The 24406-nt window shown below is 43.3% G+C and overlaps 12 protein-coding genes across 12 annotated transcripts; 2 read left to right on the top strand and 10 right to left on the bottom strand.

Moving 5' to 3' along the window:
* Positions 1–134: 134 nt before the first annotated feature.
* BDB00DRAFT_26385 (uncharacterized protein) lies at positions 135–1776 on the top strand. Its single transcript, XM_053116705.1, has 6 exons — positions 135–581; positions 669–730; positions 811–881; positions 1003–1117; positions 1177–1522; positions 1606–1776. Coding segments are annotated over exons 1-6 (858 nt in total). The 5' UTR covers positions 135–319; the 3' UTR covers positions 1608–1776.
* Positions 1541–2285, bottom strand: BDB00DRAFT_26326 (uncharacterized protein). Its single transcript, XM_053116701.1, has one exon. It carries the CDS (start codon positions 2230–2232, stop codon positions 1609–1611), a length of 624 nt encoding a protein of 207 aa, XP_052975126.1. The 5' UTR covers positions 2233–2285; the 3' UTR covers positions 1541–1608.
* Positions 2283–3375, bottom strand: BDB00DRAFT_846439 (Mago nashi protein). The gene is made up of 6 exons (XM_053125156.1): positions 3305–3375; positions 3104–3222; positions 2887–2950; positions 2690–2777; positions 2489–2614; positions 2283–2423 (listed from the first exon to the last, which is right to left on the bottom strand). The coding sequence occupies exons 1-6, from the start codon at positions 3337–3339 to the stop codon at positions 2406–2408; spliced, it is 450 nt and encodes a 149-aa protein (XP_052975127.1). The 5' UTR covers positions 3340–3375; the 3' UTR covers positions 2283–2405.
* Positions 3376–3470: 95 nt separating this feature from the next.
* Positions 3471–4482, bottom strand: BDB00DRAFT_846442 (Alpha/Beta hydrolase protein). Its single transcript, XM_053125157.1, has 2 exons — positions 4170–4482; positions 3471–4096 (listed from the first exon to the last, which is right to left on the bottom strand). Exons 1-2 carry the CDS (start codon positions 4388–4390, stop codon positions 3493–3495), a joined length of 825 nt encoding a protein of 274 aa, XP_052975128.1. The 5' UTR covers positions 4391–4482; the 3' UTR covers positions 3471–3492.
* Positions 4483–4647: 165 nt separating this feature from the next.
* BDB00DRAFT_981902 (uncharacterized protein) lies at positions 4648–6613 on the top strand (the record flags this gene model as incomplete). The annotated part of the gene is made up of 3 exons (XM_053129989.1): positions 4648–5174; positions 5211–6174; positions 6298–6613. Coding segments are annotated over exons 1-3 (1596 nt in total), but the record flags the coding sequence as incomplete, so codon positions are not given.
* Positions 6614–8882: 2269 nt separating this feature from the next.
* Positions 8883–10757, bottom strand: BDB00DRAFT_877031 (RNA polymerase III RPC4-domain-containing protein; the record flags this gene model as incomplete). Its single annotated transcript, XM_053127553.1, has 5 exons — positions 8883–9589; positions 9697–9972; positions 10056–10228; positions 10314–10360; positions 10443–10757. The coding sequence occupies 5 exons, from the start codon at positions 10755–10757 to the stop codon at positions 8883–8885; spliced, it is 1518 nt and encodes a 505-aa protein (XP_052975130.1).
* A 90-nt stretch (positions 10758–10847) lies between these two features.
* BDB00DRAFT_846450 (uncharacterized protein) lies at positions 10848–12776 on the bottom strand (the record flags this gene model as incomplete). The annotated part of the gene is made up of 4 exons (XM_053125158.1): positions 12454–12776; positions 12332–12349; positions 12169–12190; positions 10848–12098 (listed from the first exon to the last, which is right to left on the bottom strand). Coding segments are annotated over exons 1-4 (985 nt in total), but the record flags the coding sequence as incomplete, so codon positions are not given.
* A 2083-nt stretch (positions 12777–14859) lies between these two features.
* On the bottom strand, positions 14860–15576 carry BDB00DRAFT_846457 (uncharacterized protein; the record flags this gene model as incomplete). Its single annotated transcript, XM_053125159.1, has 3 exons — positions 14860–15307; positions 15348–15390; positions 15448–15576. 3 exons carry the CDS (start codon positions 15574–15576, stop codon positions 15111–15113), a joined length of 369 nt encoding a protein of 122 aa, XP_052975132.1. The 3' UTR covers positions 14860–15110.
* Positions 15526–16479, bottom strand: BDB00DRAFT_26462 (uncharacterized protein). The gene is made up of 2 exons (XM_053116707.1): positions 15980–16479; positions 15526–15910 (listed from the first exon to the last, which is right to left on the bottom strand). Exons 1-2 carry the CDS (start codon positions 16248–16250, stop codon positions 15705–15707), a joined length of 477 nt encoding a protein of 158 aa, XP_052975133.1. The 5' UTR covers positions 16251–16479; the 3' UTR covers positions 15526–15704.
* Positions 16480–17986: 1507 nt separating this feature from the next.
* BDB00DRAFT_963188 (ribonucleoprotein-associated protein) lies at positions 17987–19192 on the bottom strand. Its single transcript, XM_053129744.1, has 3 exons — positions 18992–19192; positions 18762–18921; positions 17987–18468 (listed from the first exon to the last, which is right to left on the bottom strand). Exons 1-3 carry the CDS (start codon positions 18992–18994, stop codon positions 18254–18256), a joined length of 378 nt encoding a protein of 125 aa, XP_052975134.1. The 5' UTR covers positions 18995–19192; the 3' UTR covers positions 17987–18253.
* An 88-nt stretch (positions 19193–19280) lies between these two features.
* BDB00DRAFT_877035 (Rhodanese-like domain-containing protein) lies at positions 19281–20403 on the bottom strand (the record flags this gene model as incomplete). The annotated part of the gene is made up of 4 exons (XM_053127554.1): positions 19281–19411; positions 19521–19917; positions 19984–20072; positions 20151–20403. 4 exons carry the CDS (start codon positions 20401–20403, stop codon positions 19281–19283), a joined length of 870 nt encoding a protein of 289 aa, XP_052975135.1.
* A 1569-nt stretch (positions 20404–21972) lies between these two features.
* On the bottom strand, positions 21973–22791 carry BDB00DRAFT_877036 (uncharacterized protein; the record flags this gene model as incomplete). The annotated part of the gene is made up of 3 exons (XM_053127555.1): positions 21973–22167; positions 22273–22514; positions 22632–22791. The coding sequence occupies 3 exons, from the start codon at positions 22789–22791 to the stop codon at positions 21973–21975; spliced, it is 597 nt and encodes a 198-aa protein (XP_052975136.1).
* Between the last annotated feature and the right edge of the window lie 1615 nt (positions 22792–24406).

Here is a 24406-nt window from a genome sequence, read left to right on the forward strand (position 1 = left end):
ACCCACTCACAATGCACACACATACTCGCAAAAGAAATACGCTATGAACGCTTTTGCCCTTTTGTTTCACTGGCGCCAGAAAAAAAAAAATCTTTCCGAACTCTTTTGAACAAGTCATAGTCGTTGCCTCTCTCTTCTTTTTAATTTTTTTTTTGTTTTTCCCTTTCCTTTCCTTTCCTTTCCTTCTTCCTTTTTATTTTTTTTTCGCTCTTTCTCTTTCTCTCACTTCCCTTCTTCGCCGCTCCACGTTTTGCCTCTCCCACTCCCTTTTATATTACCAACTTTTGTCTCTTCTTCCTAATATCAACAATAAAACGCCATGGACGCTACCACTGCTTCTCCTGCTGTCACCACCACCGCAAACAACAACAACACCAACAACGAACTTATCACCACCCACAACCCCACTACCAACAGCCACACCAACGGCAGTACGAGTAATAATATTAATAATCATAATCATAATCATAATCATAACGACAGCGACGTGCCTGCTCCACCTTCGTCTACCGCCGCAAGCACTCCAGCAGCCTCCACACCCCCCGCTAATAGTAACGTCAACGCCAACAACAACAACGATGGTACATTATTTCTTTCTATATTTTCAAAAACACACAAAAACGAGGAGGATGTGGTGTATTTACAATGAACACGCGGGGATATTATAGTAGACGAGACACTGCAGCACAAATACGGCCTTCTTAAGAAACGAGTCCGAGAAATAGAAGAGGTCAGCTATTTTATTACCAATTTCCCTCCTTATATATGCGACCATTAAAAAGCTAAAACGTCAATGATTGTATATTACAGGATAACGATGCCATTCACATTAAACTCACAAAAGCGATGCGTCAGATCAAACGTCTGCGTGTGGAACGCATGTATGTAATTCATCTCCCCCGCCAAAAAAAAAAAAAAAAAATGTGCTGCACCTTTATTCACACACAAAAACAACAACAACTTTATTTCTAACGAATTTGTAAATGATGATGACGATGATAGTGTATTGCTCGAAGAACTCGACAGCTCGCGCCAATACCGTCGCGAAAGAAAAGCCGTAGCTGGAGGAGCATCCGATTCGGAAGGTTCTGTCTCGGATACGGCAACTACGACCACTGTAAGTTTTTTTGGACTCTTTAGAGGAACAAGCACATGAAAAAACTAATGATACTCCAGAAGGATCAAGGTATGCTGAAAGCACCGGCTACTAAACGAGCCAGAGGCGGCAAGTCGAAATTGTCCTCAAAACATCATCACAACAAGCACGACGTCAACGGCGACGCAGTAGCAGCTTCTTCAACACCTGGACCTGCTCGTAAGAAGCGAGACCCCAACGCGCCCAAGGGACCTGGCAATGTGTTTTTCCTGTACTGTCGACTAGAACGTGACAATATCAAGGACCAGTTATCAAGTGACAACCTGGGCGAGGCCACGCGTCTGCTGGGTCAAAAGTGGAAGGCATTATCCAAAGACGAAAAGAAGGTTTGTGTGGAGCCTTACAAAGACCCGACGACACTCAAATGTGCGTATGTGTGTTTTAACGATTATAATACCGCGGATGTTATATATATATAACATTAGGTGTATTACGACATGTACAATAAGGAATTAAAAGAATTTGAGGCGGCGATGGAGTTGTATAACGCTGGTGGTGGTGCTGCTGGTGCAAACAATGCCAGCAACAACAACAACCGTACGGAAACTACCACAGCTGCTAACAGTCAAAAGGAGGAAAAGGAAGACGACGAAAATGTCGACATGTTGCAGGATGAGGACGACGAGGACGAGCTTCCGTTCGACGAGTCCAAGGATACGACCCCGGCTCCTGCTTCTTCTGTCGCTGGCGGTGAAGATACGGTAATGACAGAGGCTGATACGGATGCTGCTTCCCAAGATCAACAGGAAGGAACGCCGGTTTCTGTACCCGAATTGTCGGAACCCGTAGATGTTAAAGTGCCTTCTAGCCCTCGACCTACTACTACTGCTGCTGCTGCTGCTGCAACCCAGGATCTTAATGCCAGTGCTCCTCCACCTGCTACCCCTGATACTACTACCACTACCACTAATGACAACAACAACAACAACAATGGCACAGCCTAGTAGAAAATGTAATCCACACCACACTCGCATACACAGCACATAGCACACACGCAAATACAAAGTACAGAGTATATACAAGAAAACATTGGCTCTCATCCCCACCTTCCTCCTTCCCCAGCACCACAGCATCATTACCAGCACGACTCACTCTCATCATTTTCGTTAGTTGTTATTATTATTCTCTTATACATAAAAAGAAAAAAAAAAAAAAGTACTTTCATTACTAATGCGAAACTTTCGGTTGTAATACGGGGTTCCCTCACTTTTATTGTGTCCTTTATTCCTCTTTTTTTTTTCTGCTTAATTTAGCTGATGGGTTTGATCTATTAAAAGTTTTCATTAATGATCAATTATATCCACTACTCTTTCTTAAATGTAAATATCTTACCTTGAAATGCAACGAGATGAGCGAGAAAACGAATGCTTTCAGATCCTGTACGAGGTAATAGAATATACGCAATCCTTCAGGGTCCTGGCTTTCCTGGACTTCCACGAGTGATCCAAGTTTGGATGTCTGACATACGTTCATTGAATGGTTAACCACATATCCAACCTACCACACTCGCTATTCTTGAAATATCAATGTTACCTCGAAGGAAATATGCTCGCTTCCAATTCGTACTTCCAACTCTTGACTACCGACAACGTTCTTTTCAGGCCATTGACTGTCGTCTTCTCTATAAACGACCACACACTATTTAGTATATATACACGTCCACCCCCACATAGACTTCACCTCCTCCGCCTTCGCCTCTCATCAACAAGTATATTGACGATCCACTTTACTTCATGACTTCGCTTTCTCCAATGATTCGTTTCAGTTCTTGTAACACGGCAGGACTGACCGTCACTAAAAATGAGAGAAGAGGAGGTTGATCCAACGAAGAGAAAAATAACGCGTCAAAATATATAAATACATATATACAGTTTAGAAAACTAATAATCCCAAAAACCTTCATAGAAGAAACTTTAGCAAGGTATGGTCCACTGTTTATGAACTTACTTTCTTTTCTAATCAAACTGTCATTTCTGTAATTGGAGTTGTTGGCGTAACGGCAGTGACCGTCTGAGCGAAATTCGAATTCTAAAAATTCGTGGCCGTATCGTCCTCTGTGACCCGAGCTATTCAGAAAAAAAACAAATCAATTAATTGCTCACAGACACGATTTTATAAGATAAGGATTTTTGGCATTAAACAACATACTAGTAGCGAACATAAAACTCTCCATCGTTTGCCATGATCGTAAAGATGTATAATAGAACACAGAAAAGAAAATAGGCTGGCTGCTGGAAAGGGTAAAAAGGGCAGGTCGGAGCAGTAAATTATATGTGTCCAAAGTCCATTTCACACCTAACACATTGAACGAAACTAATCCACCAAAACATTTTTTTTTATTGCAAAGACGAGTTTCTGTTGACAAAGGCAACGATCTCATCGACAAACGACTTTGAATACAACATCTCATAATGATCTAGCTTGACATTTTCTGTCTCCAGCTGCACTTGAGAAGCAGCACCAATCGCCTTCAAATGGTCCACCATGGCATGCGCTTGATCCACATCCACCAGCGTATCTTCTAAACTGTGAACCACCAACATGGGAGGCAGGTCATCGCTGTGATGAGCGGGTTGTTTGGTGACAGGAGAAGCAGCAGCATAGAGCGACGGATCGTTACCAAAGGCTTGTGGCACGAAATCATAGCTGGGGCATTTCCGTAAAAGCAATGCCAGATCATAGATGCCCTGAGCGCCAATCACGCCTGCTATTACTTTTTGGGTTGTTGCATAACAACAATACTCAGGGTCCAGTGTAAGCATCATTGCAATGTGTGCACCTGCAGAGTGGCCAATGAGATACAGTTGTGCTGGATCATAGCGTTTGTCCCCGTGATGCTGATGAACCAAGTATTCGATGGCTTCTTTACAGTCTTGGATATGCAATGGATGTTGAACTGCTGGCGGGGCTTCCTTGTTCTTTTCATCACGTAAGCTGAGTCTATGGGGGGGGGTGTGTGTGTGTTTTTGGTTCGTGTTAAAGAGGACTTTAGAAGAAAACAAAGGTATATTACCGGTAATTGATGACAGCTACAGGAAACCCGTGCGCGACAAGAGCTTCGGCAAGTGGAGCGTGGTCCGCCTTGTCCTCCGAGCGCCAGGCACCGCCGTGGATGAATACCAGCAAAGGACTTTTGGCATTGGCCATGGGTGGAATGTACAGATCAAGTTCTTTGAAATGCGACTTTTCCGTGGCATAGTAACGGTGTGTAATGGTGGTGGCAGCAGCAGACATGGCGTGACAAGTTGTAGCAGAGAAAAAGAAAAAACGCGGCGTGGCTAAAATGTACTTCCGGGGAAAACCAGAGCGAACGAGCGGACCAAAAGCTTATTTGGTTGCCATCACACACATAGAAACGCATTGGCCCTAATATAGCAGTGAACCAATGTCAAGTACCCGCGGGATGTAGTGTAAGCTCTGGTAAGGCTACACAACAATAACACAAAACCATAATAACACACGCTTGAGCAACGCACTCGTACACGCTCTTTCTTCCTCTCCTTTTCCAGACCATTTTTACCGACCCTGTTCCTTCTCTTTCTCTCTCTCTCTCTCTCTCTCTCTCCCCCTCTTGTAGAAAAAAGGGCTGGTTAATATCCTCCTCTTCACCACTTTCTCTTCCTCACTTTCCTCACTCTCCCTTTTTAAATAGAACACACGCACACAAAGACAAAAAGTTTCTTTATTAGAATTTAAATCGTGATGAGTCCCGGGGTACAATCCATTGCCGACTTGACAACCGAAACAAACCCAACATCGGGCGAAATCCCACCACCACTGGTTGGTGCCTCGACCCTTGTCGTTGGCAACTACATGTACGTCTTTGGTGGACGACTGGTCTCGTCCCGTCAAATGACCAACCACCTCTATGTCCTGAACCTGACGACGTTTGTGTGGAGACGACATACCGCACCACCGGACTCGACACCTGCACCACAACCGCGCTATTTCCATTCAGCTAATACGTACAAGAACCACATGGTTGTGTTTGGTGGTATGAGCCATGCGACGATGCATCGTTCTCAACAACAACAACAACAACAACAACAACAAGGACAACAGGAGTTATGCGCGCTGGACGACGTGTGCCTACTGAACTTGCAGACAATGACATGGACATACCCAGATATCGCACCCAGCATATTCAGTCCCCAGCCACGCTATGCTCACTTGTCCGTAACGGGCCAGGACAAACTTGTCGTGATGGGCGGTCAGGATATGGCAAACCAGTACATCAAAGAGATCAATGTGTTGGATCTCAAGACGTTTGTATGGATCCAGGGATGCCCCTTGGAAGGACAGTATGGGGCCTATCGATCTGTTGCATGCAGTCCACGACCCAACGATCCATCGCTCAAATCAAACTCGCCCTTTGTTTCGGTCGGAGAAGGAGTAGACGAAGAGAAGAATATCCCCATCTGTGTGTATTCCAACTACAATTTCGCCGACGTGGCGCGAGACTTGCAGACGTTTTATCCATTGCGAACACCTCAGCTCCGGGACCATTCGGCAGACATGTCGGGTGCATCGTTACCGCCTGGTTTACGGTTCCCCATGGGTCATTTATTAGGCCATCACATGATCCTGACAGGCACGTATCTCACACCCACCCACAGGTCGTTTCACATCTGGGCCCTGAACCTGACGAACTTGGTATGGATGCGGATTGATACGGGCGCAACATTTTCTTCGGGATCTTGGAATCGTGGTGTATTGGGCGACACTGGAGACGATTGTAATGGCACCGATGTTGGTGGTGATGGCAAGAAGGAAAACAATAGCCACACATTCTACGTACTGGGCCATCGCGACCGAGACTTGTTGGAGGATTATAACCGACGTCAGGTCAATTTTGATCACGTTGCAACGGTCGACATGGAAGCGTTTGGCATTTACTTGCATCCACCATCCACTTGCGCGCCCATAGCACAAGAATTAGGTCTGAGCATGCTCAACGAACCCAGCATGTCTGATATCGAACTCGTTACTTCCGACAACAAATCCATTCCGGCCAACTCGTCCATTCTGTCACAACGATGGCCGTATTTCGGCAAGCTACTATCCACCTCTTCTTCTTCTTCATCGGCAACAAAAGCAACCAATAACTGCAACAACTATGACGACATTACTTATAATAATAGTAATAATGAATACAAGGCACTGGCGTTCCCAGAAAGCTATCCCATAGCACTGGCGTTTTTGCAGTACATTTATACCGACCACCTGATGACCGCACAACAGCACCAACCTCACATACTATCGCGACTCTTGATCTTGGCAGACATGTACTCGATGCCACGACTCAGTCAACTGGCCACACATGCATTGCATCAGATCTTGACGATATCGACTGCCAGCATGGTCTATGAAACAGCCGCCCTCACGTGTCGAACAGCACTGCAGATCCGTGCGCTTCGCGTCATGATCAATGCCAAAAAAATGCTTCAACAACAACAATTGATGCAACTCCATCAGGACGAACAATCGTTTTTGTCACCCGAAGAGCAACGACGTCCATCCTATGAACAGCAGCACGGAACAGAACTTCAACCCCATCAACGGATGCCAAGTCAGGATTCTTCAGAAGATCCATTTGGTACGGGCCCCAGTTTACGGAGACTGGCAACGAGTAAATCAAGCACAACCCATGAATTTGCAGCAACAAATAATGCGCCCATTCTTCGCATGTCGAAATCGGGGACCACGTCATCGACCCACACACATCCTCTTGTCACTTCAACCTCCTCCACAGCAGCAGCAGCAGCAGCAGCACAGCATCATCACCAGAACCAATACCAGCAACAACATCCCTACAATTTCCGTAAAGGAAGCATCACTGCACTTCATTCAACGGCCCCTCCTCCTCCTCCTAAAGAGAGACCCAATATCGGCATTCGCTTTTAATCATTATATAAAAAAGAATAATCTTTAGTTATATTTGCTGCAGCTGCTGTAGTTGTTGTTGCTCTAAAGAAAAGCCGAATAATACATGATACCACTTGAACCATCAAACGGGAATAAGCTATATAACTGGGTGTAACTTTGAATGAGGCGACATGCAAGGGACTATTTCTGCACTTGGATGTAGCTTCATTGTTTACATCTATAACAATGGCGTGGGTGGGTGGGGGGTCGGAGGCCAAAGATAAAGGCTGCTTTGCTGTTGTGTAATGCAAATTGTAGTGTTCTTCCACATGTTCTACCATGGAAGGTTTTCCATTTTAGTCACTTTTATTTTTTTGGAAATCAAGGAGATTCCAGAAGTTCCTGTTTGCTGTGTAATTTTTCAACAATAGCAATGTTGCCTAATAATACGTCGATCCGCAACCATACATGTTCTTGAACAGCCTTCTTCCATGCATATGTCACCTTGAACAACACGCTAAACGTCTTTTTCTCCACCTCTTTGTGCGTCCCGGATAATGTAATCCATCAAGCAAAGTACGCGTAATGGAGAACAGTCGCCAAGTGATATATATATGCGTTTGGACAAAAGGAATGCGTGGATGTTGTTGTCTTTCACGACGTTGACCCATGTTATATTTGTATCGACGTTGCATGCACAGAGAGCCAGAGATCTCCAATAACCGTAATCTAAGAGGTAGTGTTTATTTGTTCAGACGGATATCGTAATTAGGCTCGACGTGTTCAAGAAATAAGGTTTTTTGTACGATGGATGTAATGACAAGTCAATAATTTTCACATATTGAGGTTGAGCAAGACAGGTGGGTCAAGAGGATCATGTCGAACGCTAGCATTCATTGAGTGACCTTCACTTATCCTTTCTTTGCTGGCTGATGTTTCTGGCTCGTCACTCTACTAGACTTCTTCAACTTCATCGTCAACATTAAATAAAGAGAAAAAATTGTTGAGTGAAACACGTGACAATTTGATGGATTGGATGGTATGTATACAGTTGGTTGACCGTTATATTGTCGATCAACATTCTCAGAGACTATGATACGCAGACCTGGCAACCCTTCTTATTGAACTTATTGCTGTTGCGACAATCGCTGCATCATTCTAAATAGTAACTTTTCATTCATGTACAAGATTTGGATGCTGGCGCACGAGCTTAATAGATTGGCGACGCCATGAGGTGGTATTTCGACCTTGACGGTGTGAACTAGCAAAGTGTCCCATTTTCATACGCTGACGTGATAATGCGTACGTGACAGCAGGGAACATCACGCAATGATTGATAAAAGCGAAAAGCCTTGATAGTCTCGAAATAATCATCTAACGTTGATCACAATACTGAAGTGTGCAAGTGATTGGCTTGCTGTTCACGATGAGAACGACAGTATTCAGCCTCATTAGTCGCTATATCAGTAAGATTGCAGTAATCAGCAGATAATCGATAGACACTATACATATATGCAATGACATGATGCACCTCTATAATTCCTTAAGTCAATGCTTAGTAACCTGAGGTACGGGAAAACAGTTGGCTGCTGCATATAATCGAGAGCAAGGTTACATTTGACTGGGGCGAGGTCAATTTGAGAATGTTGCTTCATACCCACGCACTAGACTAAATATATGGCACAATCATATTGGCAAGTCGCGGCGGCTTCGTGTATATATCATATTCACTTGCTGAAAAGCATTTTGTATCCTTAGTATACACCATACAAAATTGACACAGCACACATCTCCCCTCTCGTTCTCTAAGAGGTACATAATTTACACAGAGTAATATGTACACGTATTATTATTATTATTATTATTTTTCTGCGTCTTGAAGCAGTGCATCCATGTCTGGCATGCACACAAACTTTTGTACAATATGGCCCAGTTCGATGATCTTTTTCTTATCATCACTCTCTGTATCAACCACCATGACATCTTCCAGAAACGTCGAGCGCATGCCTTGATGAATATCCAATAGCACATCGCCGACCTTGAGTTTCATCTTGCCGCTCTTGTAGACAACCAATGATCCGATCTGACCTTCGGGCATCTCGCTCAAGTCAAGCGATGCCATCGCTTCTTCGAGAGTGGGTATCTTTGCAGCAGGCGGTAAGTTCTTTGCAGCAGCAGCAGCAGCAGCAGCAGTTGCTTTTCCAGCTGATGATGCGCCACCACCTTCGGTCTTGACTTTAGCGTCTTTCATATCCACATCTGCTCCGGCTTCTTTCTTTACTTTTTCCTCTTCATTTTCGCCTCCTTCTTTGTCCTCCTCGGCGTCTTCTTCGTCCTTGGGTTCTTCAAACTTGGGCATAATCGATGGTAGTTGGAAGAATAACAGTTCATCGTCTGCAACGGATACCACTTGACGCTTCTCATTGACACCAAAGACGTTTTGTGCAGGTGCGTCATCGTCCATAAATAATTGTCGTCGAGATAATGTGCTGGTTTCCTCTTCTTCTTCGTCTTCGTCTGCCTTTTCGTCCAAATCCATCTCGTCGTCGGATGTTGGTTCCTTTTTCACTGTGGCGAAATAATATTCATACGGTATATCAGTATACTACGCACGCGCATATCTCACACATCAAGATATACCGTTTAATCCTCCTTTCTCAGATATAACTGCTTACCAGGATCCTTTTTGATAGTAGCACTTGAAGCAGGCTTTTTGGACTTGACATCCAGCCAAGGAATTTTGTTTCGTCTGGTAGACATATCCGATGGATCCAACTCGCCTGCTGTACGTGGAATGTGTTGAAATACGACGGGCACCGTGCCATCGCCACCGTCTGCAAACATATTAACCATGTCTGATCCCTCACTGCTCTCTTCATATCTTGATCCAGATGCGTCACCACCATGCGTAAATCCACCGCCACCACTACCATATTGACGTGCTCGTGATGCTAATTACAAAAAAAAATATTTGGTTGGTTACAATAGGTATTATCGTAGGCTTCCGGTATTGCTGATAAGGGAAAATACTTACACATAGCGGATGGGCCCAGTGAAAAGATACCCGATGCTGTAGCTTGTGCGGCAACATCCACACGACCGCCTCGTCCACCGCCACGACCACCACGGCCTCCTCTACCACCTCGGCCTCGTCCACGGCCTCTATCTCCTTCACCCTTGAGCTTTTCATCAATCGCTGAAGTCGTTCTGTTTAAGAGCAAAAGTGCTATTTAGCATTTCTGGCTTATGCTCTCATGTATGTGTCTCTCTCTTCCTGGCAAAGATACTTTACACTACTTTTTTGTTTCGTTGCGCAGGAATTGTTGGTTTGAATTTCATCTATGTAAGCGTACCGAAGGTCAAAAAGCTATTGTATGCGTAGCGCGCGCCACTGCCATTTCTTGTTATTACTACTTCTCACCTTGCCCGCACTACCACGCGTTCGTTGACCGTCATGAACACTTGGTAACCGTCCTCTTTGTGAATTTTCAGTTCTCATATGACCAATGGGTTTACTGCTTGAACTAGCATCGCTTGTGACAGTTGCTGGGCTGTCAGCTGTAGTGGCACGATCGCTCGATTCGCCGCCATCGCCACCACCGGCAGCAGCAGCAGCAGCAGCAGAGGATCGACCTCCTCGAGCAGCCGGAGCTCTGCCACCACGTCCTCGTACTCGTGGTGCAAATCGTCGTGTTTGTTTTGAAACAGAAGGTGCGGTGGGATTATCGTCAGCCATTCCTGCGATCTAGAGTTGTGGTTTTTTTTTATTGTATGCGGAAGTGGTAAAAAAAAGTTTGACGCCCCCCAAGGGCAAGCAAGGCAAACAAAAATTTCCATAAGCTCAGCTTTCCCGATCAAGTGAATAATTGAGCAAAGAGATTTATTTTGAACGCACAGTTTATGTATTGTAGCAATCTTTTCAAATTTGACTATGGATGCTATGTACAGCTTTAGGTAGTGACGGGTAAGATGTTTGAATAGAAAAACCAGGGAATTGCAAGTTGAAATGGAGGTTAATATGTACAGAATAGCATAAGATGTAGGTTGAGAGAAAAGATAGAAACAGGTTTTGACGCAGTTAGAGATACTTATTGACTCAAATGGTTAGCTGTTTTACGTATGTAGAGCGTAGTAGTTGGCAATGTTGTTGTTGTTGTTGTTGTTGGAGATGGTAGTGTGTGCAAGCGGATATACATGTGGTTGTGCTGATAATTCATATCAATAACTGAATCTTCATGATCGTTACATTCTATTTCACCGACCTTCCACGACGTTTCGAGGTTGCAGATGAGCTACCCGAGGCGGCGACCGTGATGGTAGAAGACGAAGATGGAGGTGATAATGGTGGCGGCGTCAAATAGATGTTTTTCTTGGTCTTTCGTACAGGGTATCGTCGTCGTCCTACCGCTGGTGCTGCTGCTGATGCTGATGCTGCTGCTGCTGGTGCTGGATTACTGCCTTTCCGCGGACGTAATCGACTGGGCCAATCCTCCTTTTTCTGCGTTTGTAAATCATTGTTTTGTTGCGCCATTTGATCCCGAGGTGGTGATGATGTGTGCTTCTTTTCTTTGCGGTTGTCATTTCCATTGTGTCGCACGGCTTTATCTTTGCTAGTAGTTTCAATTTCAGTTGTCGCTGTTGCTGCTACTGCTGCAGTTGTAGGTGGAGGGGATGGCGATGCAGAGTTTTGTTTTCCTGGCTTTTTCTGCTTCTTGACATTGTGCACGGGCGGTGATGTTTTGATGGTGATTGAAATATCAGTATCATTCTTACAGTCTTCACGAATGTAGTTGGCACAATAATCACTGTCGCAAGAAAATCTCTTCTTAGATGACGATGATGAGGTTGATGAAGAGGGAGATGAGGGAGCAAGTTCCGAAGCTGATGATGCGCCAAGCGTCAAAGGGGATGGTGGCATTGCCAGACTCATACCAAAACAATCGCTGCTCCTATCAAACAATGTGCCACTCAAGTCGTCGTTGTCGTCGTACTCGTCTTCATCGTCAAATGTCGTAAACTCATTACCAACATCAAGAAGACTGTCGCCGTCCAGTTGCTCCTGTGCTCGGGCCAGTCGCTATAAAAATTATAAAGGTGTCAGTTGATCGTATGCGGTTTTCGACATTCTGATCTTCTGGAAAACTCACCGATATGAAGGTAACAGAGGGTCTAACGTAAAAAAGATAGAATCATGCGTTAATGCTCGGTATATAATTCTTCCTCAGTCTCACCGCCAAAAGCAACACACACCCCTCCGCCCAACTGCCACTTGCGTCATAATATTGAGAATCAACGAGTATGTGTACGTACCTGCGCAAATTGGCTACCCTAGAATGTGCAAGTTTGAAGAAAAAGGTCAACATTCGTACCTCTAATCGTCGCATTTTAAAAGAGAAGCTCTTGATAAATTAAAAAAGACAATACTTTCTTACTTTCTATATCTATCGGCAGATGGCGGCGGCGGTGGTGATTCTGGAATGGGCCAGGGATCGTCATAGTAGTACTCGTCTTTTCCCTCGTGCTCAACGTGTTGTTGATGTTCGTGTTTGGTCATTTCAACTCTTTTTTTTTAAGAAAGAAAGCGATGCATGCAAATTAAAAAAAAAACGCGTGGGTAAATTAAGAGAGAATTCGGTTTGGGCGCGTATGCCCTTTGAGAAGATGAAAAGAAAAGGTTTGATTTTCCCTGTGTGGAATTGGGCTCAAGTGAAAAAGTGGAAAAAGAGGAAAGAGAAAGAGAGAACCGAGTCTTGAACTTGAGCATAGAATTTCATTTCCCCACCCCCTCACCCACTCACCTTTTTTTCCTTATTCGTTTCCCCGCCTTGCCCCCCAGGGACCATGTGCTTCATTGTTCTATGCTGATATTAAAGATTAGAGTGGCATAAATCGTATGCACTGAGTTTTCAAGTACTTCAACTTTTACTGTCAGGTTGTACGAAAAATGTATTCGCCCTGAAGGAGAATCAATTCTTGTTTGAAAACGGGAATCGATCTGTCGTCGACGAGTATGGCAGACCTGAACCAATGGATTATATTGTTGATGAGGAACAGTGTCGTCTTGAAACATTGAGCTCTCATACACAATATTTAGCTCAACTGCCTCTAGAGAGCGAGAAAAGGAGGCAAAGCCTAATGGCGATGCCATTATGAGGTAAACTTCATGGAAGCGAAATTATACACGCTATTCTGATCAGGACAAAGTGAGGTTCTTCAAGCTGTTGCTTGAGAGGTGTTTTGAGTGCGGCCGCTGCTGCAAAACAACTTGGGATTCATGTTCGAACAGCACAAAAATGGGCTGCGCAATACGAGAAAGATCCTGACAGTATCTCTGAGAAACGGAGAAAGACTGGCCGTTCACGTATTCTCCATGACGAACACAAAAACGCTATTCTCGAGCGCATTGATGAGAATCCTTCCATCATCCTAGACAAAGTAATGAAGAAGTTGAAGCAAATGTTTACCGAATTAAAAAGTATCTTAAACTACATTGTTCGATTTTGTAGAACAACATTGCAATTTATCTTTCAAAAAAGCCCGGCTTCAACCCATTGACCGGAATAGCAAAGAAAACATTCAAGAGCGCTTGGATTGGGTTCATGAATGGGGAAAAACAGACTTGGATTCTACGAGAAACCGTGTCTTTCTTGACGAATCTGCTTTCCATATTAATTTGAAACGTAGTATGGCTTGGTCAAAGAAAGGTGCACCGGCAGTGGTCACAGTTCCCAAAACACGAGCGACAACAACAACCATATTGGGCGCCAATACTGCTGAAGGTCTAATCAAATGCAGCCTTAGACTTCCTTAGCCTTCATCTAATAAAAAGAGAAAGCGGGGAGATGGTGTTGGGCAAATGAGCGAAGGAACGGTTACGGGACACTATATCAGCTTTCTAAAAGCTACAATGGATGAAATGGACCGGTTTCCGCACATGAAAGGTCACTTCCTCGTGATGGATAATGCGCTTATTTGCCTTTATAATCTCCTGAGCTCAATCCATTCTGGTCAGTGGTCAAAAAAGCAAAGTGAAGCCCAATAAATTTTTCGAGAAGGGAAACTTTGATGACCCGGATCAACAAAGCTTCCAATAGCTTGAAACTAAGTGATTTTAAAGGGATTGTTAGACATTCTCATAAATGCTTCGACAAATGTCGTAATGGGCAAGCGCTTTGAAGAAGTGTTTATTTTACAGACAAAGGCGTTCGTGAACAACAACAACAAACTAAATTGTGACCCTTCCCACAGCAAATGTGACCCCTTCTCAAGGGTCCTTTCCCCACTTTTATCTCCATGACAGCAACGGAATACAACTGTGATTCTTGCGAAAAAAAAATTGCTAATGACGATAGCCTGAAAACTCATAAACGGGATTTCCACATTAACAAAGTATTCGTGGGGCAAAGTAAGGCATATGTTTTGCATGTTTTGCTTGCAACTTGCCTTTTTTTTTTTTTTTGATAGATTAGTATTCCGCATTTGTCATGCGCACCGTCTCTCGAACAGTTTGAAAGACCCTGCGCACGACAGAAATGTGATGATATATAGCGAGTAACTTGCATGTTAACATACCGTGTATCCAAATGGCAAGCAAACAACTTTGTGCCAACATAAGTACTATAATATAGTGAAGCACAAGCGAGACGATTTCTTAGTCAGCACAAAAAGACGTAGCTAAGACTACAGAAAAGTGGGTAGACGGTGCAACAAGTGTTTTCACCATTTTAATATCAATGACGATGGTATTGGCTGCAAAGATATATCCTGGCTGTCATGTGATTCTATTCAATTGAAATCTTTGACGGTCAGTGTGATATTCGACGTATATATAATGGAATGATGATAATAATGTGTCAGCCAAATAATTGGATATTTGGAGGGCGAAAAACAAAACATGTAGTAAGAAACAAGGGATCAGGTAAATAGGTGTTTAAATGATTATAAAGAACAATTACATCCGGAGACAAGGCAAGAGCTTAAATATGAGACCAGAAGAACATAAATCGTCGAGTACGTTGAGGTAAATGACATTTGACACAAAAAAGTGCAGAGCTGCTTAAAGGATTATGGTTCGTGTTGCTTTTTATACTCATTCATCACTGCTTTCGCTTTCATCCGAATCCATGGTGGGGTTGACGGCACTACCGAATTTAGCACTCTTTTTCATAAATTCCAATGCTTCGTCGTAAGAAACATTCTTATCTTCTTGGTTAAGTCGTGCGGCCGTCTCCCGAACAAGAATTTGCTGGACAAACTGAAGTGGTGGCATCGGGGCTGTATTTGCTGCTGTCAGGTGGTTCGACTTTGAATAGTTCTTTCGTCAAACAATCCATGATGATTTGCATTCCACGGGGCCCATAATAACCAGGCTGTTTTAAACAATCATTTAATAATTTATTTTTCTGAGTGATAACTTTTGTATTTACCAAAGATTTTTCAGCCCTTGCCATTCGTGCGAATACGGATCGTGCAACTCTTCGGCTATGTTGGCTGTAAAATTCGGTTTCCATCGATTTGGATCTGTTTTTGGTTATACCGACTATGATATCTTGCATTAACCGGTACATGATTCATGACACGCAAAGGCAAGGTCGCAAAATCGATATGAGCTGAGTAACCTTGGGCGATTCCTTCTGGTCTGATCAACATTTCTTTCCTATGAACGCTGCAGAAGTTGTATTGCTCAAAAAAGCGAACTGGTTTGGGTTTCAAGCTGTGCTTCATCGAAGCGGCGGCGACGAGACGTTGAGAGTCCTTTTATGCGGCGTTCTTCTTGTTTCTTATGCTTCTCTTCTTTTTGGGTATATTCATCGTACTGCTCCTGTACAGCAGGAGGTAGCGGTGAAGGCAGACGCGTCAGACAATGGGGACATACTATTGCACCGTGATCTAGATAGTATAACAAATGTGTCCAGAATTACTAGAATACAAAGATACAAAGCGGCATGTTATAGGTACCATGATGATCGCCTCCGATATCACTATCGCAGTCAGACTCATCCAAAATCAGAATGGGCGACGCTTGTCTTCTTTTTTCGAGGCTACTTGCTGTTGAATCCTGATCCACTGCTTTCTTGATATGCAGGTACCTCCAAAACGTTTTTTGATCGTGACCTGGGTTGATCTCGTTCCATAGCTGCTTATGTCGCTGTGATATCGGGGACCATTGCATTTTAACAGATGATCGCAGCAAGACCGGCTCCCAATGGTTCCCATTCACGAAATGCATAAACGACGAACGGCAAGAGACTATATCGTTTGCCCGAAGGTACAGAGTGTGGCAATGTCAGCGACGGCGGATGATTTTTCGTCCATGGACCAGACGTATAGCAAGCAATTGGCCGCTCCAACGCATTGGCTGCCACCTGCATATTCACGCTTCCGTCAAACCAATATTCCCTGGGACAGTCGGCCTCAGGATCACCAAAGGCGACACCATAAGACATCTTTTTTGACCAGTTTTTCATATTCCGAAGTTGAGGACTTTGTCCCTCCATGTGCCGACTTACCGTTTTTTCTTATATCTGGTGACTACTTGAATTTTCAAGTCTTGCAGCGGCATGACGATCAGCGTCATTGTACCACCCACCCCACCTTTTGGTATGAAGCAGCGAGCGGTTACGGTTACGGTTACGGTTAAGTTTTCCAGCCAGTATTAGGTTTAAAGCCTGCTCATAAACCTTCAGATTCAGATGACATCAAAGGTGCCGGCACCGATCAAAGACATCCTCTTTAACGCAGTTGCTATAAGCACAAACCACACGCACCTGAGGATTAATTGCTCTTGAGAAAGTCTAAATGTTAGTTTACGGGAGGATGATACAGTCCACACCATTTACACGGTGATGACGCTAGTAAACAAAATCCACGTTGTACCTATCTTGCCTCTTTATCTCCTTGTGGGTTCCTAGACAAAATTTGGAAACATACGGAAACAATTATATACGAATTTCCAAATCATCATCTTATGACTTATTTCCTTCGAATGAACGAATAGATGCTTAGACGTCGTATGGAGTATATTCACAAATTTGTATCAGAAACCATAATGAATGGAGTAGAGAGAAGAACCAAAGATTAGGACGAGGTTGAGATCAATAAAAGCTTATATATTATGTGAGCTATTCTTCATGAACAGAATTTGTGATGGGTGGAGGTCTGAAGAACACTTGTTCCTTTGCTCTGTTTTCTTGAGCATATCTTACTCATTTTCCCCCAAACTGCTCCGCACTGTAGGCCACATGAACTAGACACCCAGTCATCAAAGCAGACTAATAATCATTCATCAACACAATCAGCTCGCCAAAAGCTTTACTTATACTAGTTACCATTATGAGACCGCAAAAAAAAACAAGCTAGAGAAGCCATCTTGTACGACTTGAAATGTTGTTGCTATAATGCCCTGCGCGCTGTCAATGAAGGATACAAAACTATCATGCAGACGGAAATTAAGTGGTTGAGGCACATATACATGACCTCAGTTCGCAAAGCCTGGAAAGTGAAAGCTTTATAGACTATCGCATACAGAGAAGGCCAAGGCGGACGATGATCGAAAGGCCGTGAGGTTATGTATCATCAGTGGATGAACTTTTGATCTCGATGAGAATCTGCATTTCCGTAGTACATGGGGCATAGTACTCTTACGTGTCTACTGTTAAGAAGATAAAAGATTTCCACGTTATCTCAACGGGGTCGTGATGTATCTAATTATGCTCAACTTGTTGACCACGGACGGCGGGGCGTTGGCGTTTCGAGCACACATCAATACAGAGTAGCCAACAGCAATCTGGGCAGCTGCTACAAAAACTGGCGATGATAGGCTCGCCACTCTCCAGACACTGCCAACGATTTTTGAGTTGATTATATTGACAGTGACAGAAACTTAATGAGGACGAACAATCCAAAAGAGAAGCAGTAACTAGACATCACAGCGAGCCATCATTGCAGTGAACAAATCCAAGGAAACCGAATACAACATCCACGTTAGAGAAATGTACAAATTTTATTTTATTTTTTGAATGCAATATATTTACACTGATTTCTTTCTCCTGTCAGTGCATCATTCAACCGAAACGTATAAAAGGTTCGTTTACAGGTTTTAAAACAATATTAAGATAATAAAGAAAGGGATAGAGAGAGGCGTCCGCACAAACAATGATCATCAAGAAATTTTTTTAGGAAACAAATGAAAGATGAGAGAAGATACAATGATATGGTATGCGGATGCGACTTTTAGATCAAAAGCTTTTCGATCTGGTTCTTGATCGACTGGATTTGGGGCTTCAAATCAGAACCCTCGTTAGTAGTGACAGAGGTGGCAATGACGGAGCGCGAGACACCACAGGCACGGCCCAAGGCAGTCTTGGAAGGCACAAAGACGTAAGGAACGTTCTTGTCTTCGCAGAGCAAGGGAAGGTGCAACAAGATCTCGAGAGGCTCGGTGTCAGCTAAAAGTCGTCAAAAAGCATAGAATAGTTAGTTTCTATACTCTTTCTCCCTTCTTCCCTCCTTTCAACTCATATAACACCCAAAAACCAAGAAGGAACGCAGGGTAAGAGCAAAAAAAGAAGAAGCCTTCAGTAAGACTAATCGTTTTCCAAGTCCATGTTTGCTGTTTGTCACCGGAGTAAGGCAATTTCTCATCATTTGCTGCTTCTTAATTTCCTTTACCCTTCCATTCCCTCCTTCGTTTGGCTTTTTTTCTTTTTCTCTCTGAGAAAACCCAGACAAGTAAACTTACCAGCCATGACAATGAATTCGGAAATGCCTCGGTTAAGAGTCTTGGTGGCTTCGTTAGCACCCTTCTTGAGCTGCTTGTAGTGCGAGGCTTGTTGGATAAGATCCAAAATGGTGTTGGTCAAGGTAGCGTCAGCGAGAGGGAAAGCCTTGGGGTTGACAGACTACACACACAATATGCGGATTATTAATTTCAGTTAAACATTAACAGTTTGTATATATAAAGATTCTTACCATGATGATTTATAGAGTGGAGGGTAGGAAGAAGCAAGAAATTGCTACGCGACCTTTCCCGTCATAAATTTTTTTAGACTGGCGAAGCCACCCTTTTGACAGCCAAACTCCGATGAACACATTCAGATGGTTTAGGTGAAAACGGGCAAGTGTTCTCACTCCGTCGTTCTTCAGCCCTAACTGATCCATCTCTACTTTCAGAAAGTGAGAACCGAAACCATTAAATGCATTGAATGCAATGTTTATTAAAATGTGATGGATGAGTTTGTCACGTGTTGGTATTTTTTGTCTAAGTATCCTTCTCAATAATGCTGTCCTTCTTGTCCGCATACTCAGTCCAACTTCCATCATAGACGGCAACGTTCTTGGCACCAGCTTGTTCCAATGCAACATATAGCGTTGAAGCCGTAATACCGCTACCTAGTGGATATCATAGAAAAGAATAACAATCAACACACATTATATCATCACCAAGCAGCATGTATGTTACCATTTGTTGCCCTATCAATGCACTGCTATCACTACATACCACAGCTCGTTACAATTTCTTTGCTGAGGTCGACACCACGAGATTCAAAAACTTCGCGCAGCTTCTCAGAGTCCAACAACTGGCCATCCTCAATGACAACATTGAAAGGCACGCTAATAGATCCGGGCATATGGCCGGAACTCAGTCCAGGTCGTGGTTCCGGGGCCTCGCCTGTGAAACGTGGGTTCGGGCGTGCATCCAACACTTGTGCTGGCTTTCCACCACGACGAGCATTTTCAAGTACCTGAGCATAGTCGCGAACGAGCTGCTTGTTCAGAGTGGGCACAGCATATTTGGCAGGCGTCACCTTGGTTTCACCGGATTCCGTGGGACGGCCTTCCTTGAGCCATTTTGGCAATCCACCATTAAGGATGGATACGTTTTGATGTCCAAAGGCCTATTGAAGGAAAAGAATGAGCCTGCTGGACGGCGAAGCAGGTTATACATGATTTAATATAATTACCTTGAATGTCCAATAGACCCGCGTGGCGGAAAAGATACCTACGGAATCATAGACAACAACTTGATCTTTCTCGCTGATACCGAGCTGGCCTTTTTTTATCGTTTATTAGCACGCCTTATATTTTTTTTTTGCGCTGTGCGCAACATAAAGCCAAGCATAGAACTTACCAACTGCTTCGGCAAATACTTCGGGCGTAGGAAGCATATGTGGCAAGTTTACAGTTGTGTCTTTGATTTCATCAATCCCAAAGAAACGCGCGCCGGGAATGTGTTGCTTGACAAAGTCTTGGTGGGGATCGCGGTTAGCGTTGGGCATGTGCCATGAACCGTCGAGCACTTTGATTTGGTCCAATGATGAGGCCAATTCGTCTGTTGATACAAGACTTCCGAAGTTACGCTTAGCAGCAGTAGCGGCAGCCATTCCTTAATAATATCAACGAAAAAAGAGTGGGGTTAAAATGAAAGCCGACAACAATATTAGTTACTTGATTATTCTCCTGCTCTATTTCTCGAGATATATACCATACTGTACTGTTATGCTATCTACCTTGTGCAAAAAAACGCTTGCCAGCAAGACCACGAACGGAATGCTGAAGAAACATGATCGAGCTGTTGGTTGTTGTACAGGAGTAAGACGCGCCCTTTCCGTTTTCTCTCTTTCTCTCTTTCTATCGGGGTAAATCATACAGTTCCACAACAGATTGAATTATGCTAAATAAATAATGTGAGTCATGGCGTAACTGCGACGCTGTATGGCTTGAATTACTTTTTCAAAAGTCCTTTACCATCTCATTTTGACAAATAAAGCATAGCAGTAAAGTAAAAGAGGGTCTGTGCCAATAGAGGCGGACTTGAAGCTACAGAAGAAAGCCGGTCAATCGTATCCAAAGTTGGATGACATCGAACCTACACCATAGAGAATTTGAACCCTTTGTCTGTGAAGCTAGACGTCTGCAGTTTCTGCAAAGCTTTGATGATAAAAGGCTCCCCGCTGATATATGTCTTCTCGCTAACTGCAAAGTGAGTATTGTTGCATAGACAAACTGCTTCATTTTAAGTATAAAAAGACACACATTATCAATAAGTCGCAAGTCCAAGCCCTCAATACAGTAGAGCAATGCTGTGCCCATGCAAGCCAGCTTTCGCACATAACCAACTATATGTGTGGCATTATCCCGCGTCCGCACTCCTAAATTACCCACACAATTCTTCTCCTTTCTCTAGACCCACCACCATCACAGCCTTCATATTCCACCTTAAACATTGTCCATAGAGAAGCATTAACAACCGTTACAAATAACTAGATATGAATCGCTGATTTAGACCACCTCCAAAACTTCGATCGAGTCACTTTCGGTAGGGCTAGCATAGGTTTTAGCCTGTTAATGTTAGAGTGTTTTGGGAGCTTCGGATTGACAGCTCGCTTGGTGTTCTCCTTAAACCCCTGCCTACCCCACCCAGGTCGCGGACGCATTTGATGCTGTATGATATACGTGAAACCAAAAATTGACTCACATAAAACAAATTGTGGGTGATATTAGCGTAGATGTTTCCATTTTCTGCTGTTGTTGTCGTTCATGTCTACAATCGTTGTGCTATGCTAAAAATTGATGAGAATTTCTTCACGTTTAGATTGGTAGCCCACATGGTTCTTAAAACGGTTGAAGAGACTATATGGGCGACAAAAGCAATGATTTTTTTAACCAGCCTGTTTTCCCATATTGATTAGAGAATCAACGATCGCTTCATGGACACTTACAGTGTTCTACAGCTTCGTTTGTCCGAAAATGTATCACTCTACGAGGACGTGGAATTTTATAGTATTCGTATAAAAACCGCTAATGTTTCGTCGATAAAGTTTTATTGAGAGCAGTTTGATTTACTAAGAGCTGGATAGTTCTAGTGATTCTTCCCGCAATTTTCCCCAAAATCACCTACATACAGTATCCTTATTCAACGAGACTAGTTATCATTCAACCTGATAAAAGGCCTACAACTTGTATACCCTCGCAATGTCTTCAAAATTAAATTTCATCAAAAGATAGACTGAATTCTTGTCCTTGAGCCGCTGAGGATTTGGGTGCTTCATCACACCTATCACCCGTGCACCCATCCTCCGATACCAGGCTATCATTTCTGCCCTTGCCTCGAATACGATGAAAACAGTAGAATTGTAGCCCAAGCTCTTGGCATAGATAAGTGAGACTTGATGTAATAACCGTCCAGCGAGACCTTAAGACTGGTATTTTAGTTGCACTGCGATAAGGTCCGTGTAGCATTCATTGCTTACACCGCTATCATCTTCCTCTGGTGCCTCGATCCTTCCTGCAGGTGGAAGTTTTGCTTCAATAATTAAGTGAGTGGCGACGAGAGACTCCTCATTTTCTTGTTTATCCTGAGCCCAGCGCTTTTCAAAAGCACAAATAAACATAGTACGTTTGTTTCCAGCTGCAGTTTCGCGGATTAGCTCTTCGATCTCTTCGTACGTAACTCTGGCACCTTTAAGAAAGCTTTTGACTGATGTCCAACTGGCTATGAAAGATAAAAATAAGCGGTTGGTAACTGTTTCCGCATAATGACAGTATGTAACATGATAACATTGTATCTTTATTACACAACAATGACAATGGTGGGACCACAAGAACATACCGTTTGTCATAAAAGCCGTATTAATTAGGTCCACGATTTCCTGAGTACGCTTTAAATCATTCAGGGTAACTGGACGCGCGTAAACCTTGTTGATCAAAGCTATAACAGGGTATTCTTTTTTATCCACCGCTGCTGTTTGTTGCTCAGTACCGGTAATCATGCTGCCTAACTCAGAACTCTTCCGTTATAATAATGAGGAAGAGCCATATATATAGTTTTTACGTTTATATGCAGCAATCCAATCCATACACTGTAGGAAAATACATGAAAAAACCTGGAAACGCGGCAAATTAAGGTATATTAAGGTATTTTTAAACCTAAAAAACCTGGAAAATCCCTGATATACCTTAAAACCTGGTTTCTCTGATTCATCTTATTGGTCGGCCTAAGCGTGGATGCGTTTAACTGTGTTTATGCTTGGTACATACATCGTGTCTTATTGGTCGTTGTACTGTACGTATAGCTGTATCCGTTTGGGAGCATCATTGGATATTTCATCAGCTATTCACATATCTCCATTGATCTCTTTCATATTATATACATATGCAAATAACTGATTTTGATTGGATGACAATATGTTTATTATTGGAATATTGCTTTCGGTATAAAATCTGTGACAAATTATATTTTTATTGTGTAGTATACAAGCAAATAAGTGCTCAACTCTATTTAGTTGCGACCACGACCGCGACCGCGTTCAAGGTGCGGACAGGAACAAGACAAGACAAGGACAGAAAGACCGGACATCAATAATGTGTTAGGTGCTTTTCAGCAAGAACAGGACTAGACACACGGTTCGCCATCTCAATAAATTGTAGACACCCGGTTCGCCATCTCAATAAATTGTAGACACACGGTTCGCCAAGTCACTAAATTGTAGACACACGGTTCGCCATCTCAATAAATTGTAGACACACGGTTCGCCATCTCAATAAATTGTAGACACACGGTTCGCCATCTCAATAAATTGTAGACACACGGTTCGCCAAGTCACTAAATTGTAGACACACGGTTCGCCATCTCAATAAATTGTAGACACACGGTTCGCCAAGTCACTAAATTGTAGACACACGGTTCGCCATCTCAAAAAATTGTAGACACCCGGTTCGCCATCTCAATAAATTGTAGACACACGGTTCGCCAAGTCACTAAATTGTAGACACCCGGTTCGCCAAGTCACTAAATTGTAGACACACGGTTCGCCAAGTCACTAAATTGTAGACACACGGTTCGCCATCTCACTAAATTGTAGACACACGGTTCGCCATCTCAATAAATTGTAGACACCCGGTTCGCCATCTCAATAAATTGTAGACACCCGGTTCGCCATCTCAATAAATTGTAGACACACGGTTCGCCATCTCAATAAATTGTAGACACACGGTTCGCCAAGTCACTAAATTGTAGACACACGGTTCGCCATCTCAATAAATTGTAGACACACGGTTCGCCAAGTCACTAAATTGTAGACACACGGTTCGCCATCTCAAAAAATTGTAGACACCCGGTTCGCCATCTCAATAAATTGTAGACACACGGTTCGCCAAGTCACTAAATTGTAGACACACGGTTCGCCAAGTCACTAAATTGTAGACACACGGTTCGCCAAGTCACTAAATTGTAGACACACGGTTCGCCATCTCACTAAATTGTAGACACACGGTTCGCCATCTCAATAAATTGTAGACACACGGTTCGCCAAGTCACCAAGACAAGAAGGAAACCTGAAGGTATGCATAAAACCCAGGTAATCCAGTGACTTCACAAATTAGCGT

This window comes from Zychaea mexicana (genome assembly GCF_025766255.1).
Source record: "Zychaea mexicana strain RSA 1403 chromosome Unknown BDB00scaffold_100, whole genome shotgun sequence".
NCBI lineage: Eukaryota > Fungi > Mucoromycota > Mucoromycetes > Mucorales > Lichtheimiaceae > Zychaea > Zychaea mexicana.

What these genes read in the sequence shown, in the direction of transcription:
- BDB00DRAFT_963188 (XM_053129744.1), bottom strand. An exon ending in CGAATTCATTGTCATGGCTG is followed by an intron (nt 18,469 to 18,761) that starts GTAAGTTTACTT and finishes GACGACTTTTAG; the next exon opens with CTGACACCGAGCCTCTCGAG.
- BDB00DRAFT_846439 (XM_053125156.1), bottom strand. Translation starts at nt 3,339, where the DNA reads ATGGCAAACGATGGAGAGTTTTATGTTCGCTACTA. An exon ending in CAGTTTGATTAGAAAAGAAA is followed by an intron (nt 2,951 to 3,103) that starts GTAAGTTCATAA and finishes TCTCATTTTTAG; the next exon opens with TGACGGTCAGTCCTGCCGTG. An exon ending in GGAGAAAGCGAAGTCATGAA is followed by an intron (nt 2,778 to 2,886) that starts GTAAAGTGGATC and finishes GGTCGTTTATAG; the next exon opens with AGAAGACGACAGTCAATGGC.
- BDB00DRAFT_26462 (XM_053116707.1), bottom strand. Translation starts at nt 16,250, where the DNA reads ATGCATTTCGTGAATGGGAACCATTGGGAGCCGGTCTTGCTGCGATCA. An exon ending in TATCGGAGGCGATCATCATG is followed by an intron (nt 15,911 to 15,979) that starts GTACCTATAACA and finishes TATACTATCTAG; the next exon opens with ATCACGGTGCAATAGTATGT.
- BDB00DRAFT_846442 (XM_053125157.1), bottom strand. Translation starts at nt 4,390, where the DNA reads ATGTCTGCTGCTGCCACCACCATTACACACCGTTACTATGCCACGGAA. An exon ending in GTAGCTGTCATCAATTACCG is followed by an intron (nt 4,097 to 4,169) that starts GTAATATACCTT and finishes CCCCCCCCATAG; the next exon opens with ACTCAGCTTACGTGATGAAA.
- BDB00DRAFT_26385 (XM_053116705.1), top strand. Translation starts at nt 320, where the DNA reads ATGGACGCTACCACTGCTTCTCCTGCTGTCACCACCACCGCAAACAAC. An exon ending in CGCCAACAACAACAACGATG is followed by an intron (nt 582 to 668) that starts GTACATTATTTC and finishes GGGATATTATAG; the next exon opens with TAGACGAGACACTGCAGCAC. An exon ending in GAGTCCGAGAAATAGAAGAG is followed by an intron (nt 731 to 810) that starts GTCAGCTATTTT and finishes TGTATATTACAG; the next exon opens with GATAACGATGCCATTCACAT.
- BDB00DRAFT_26326 (XM_053116701.1), bottom strand. Translation starts at nt 2,232, where the DNA reads ATGATGCTGTGGTGCTGGGGAAGGAGGAAGGTGGGGATGAGAGCCAAT.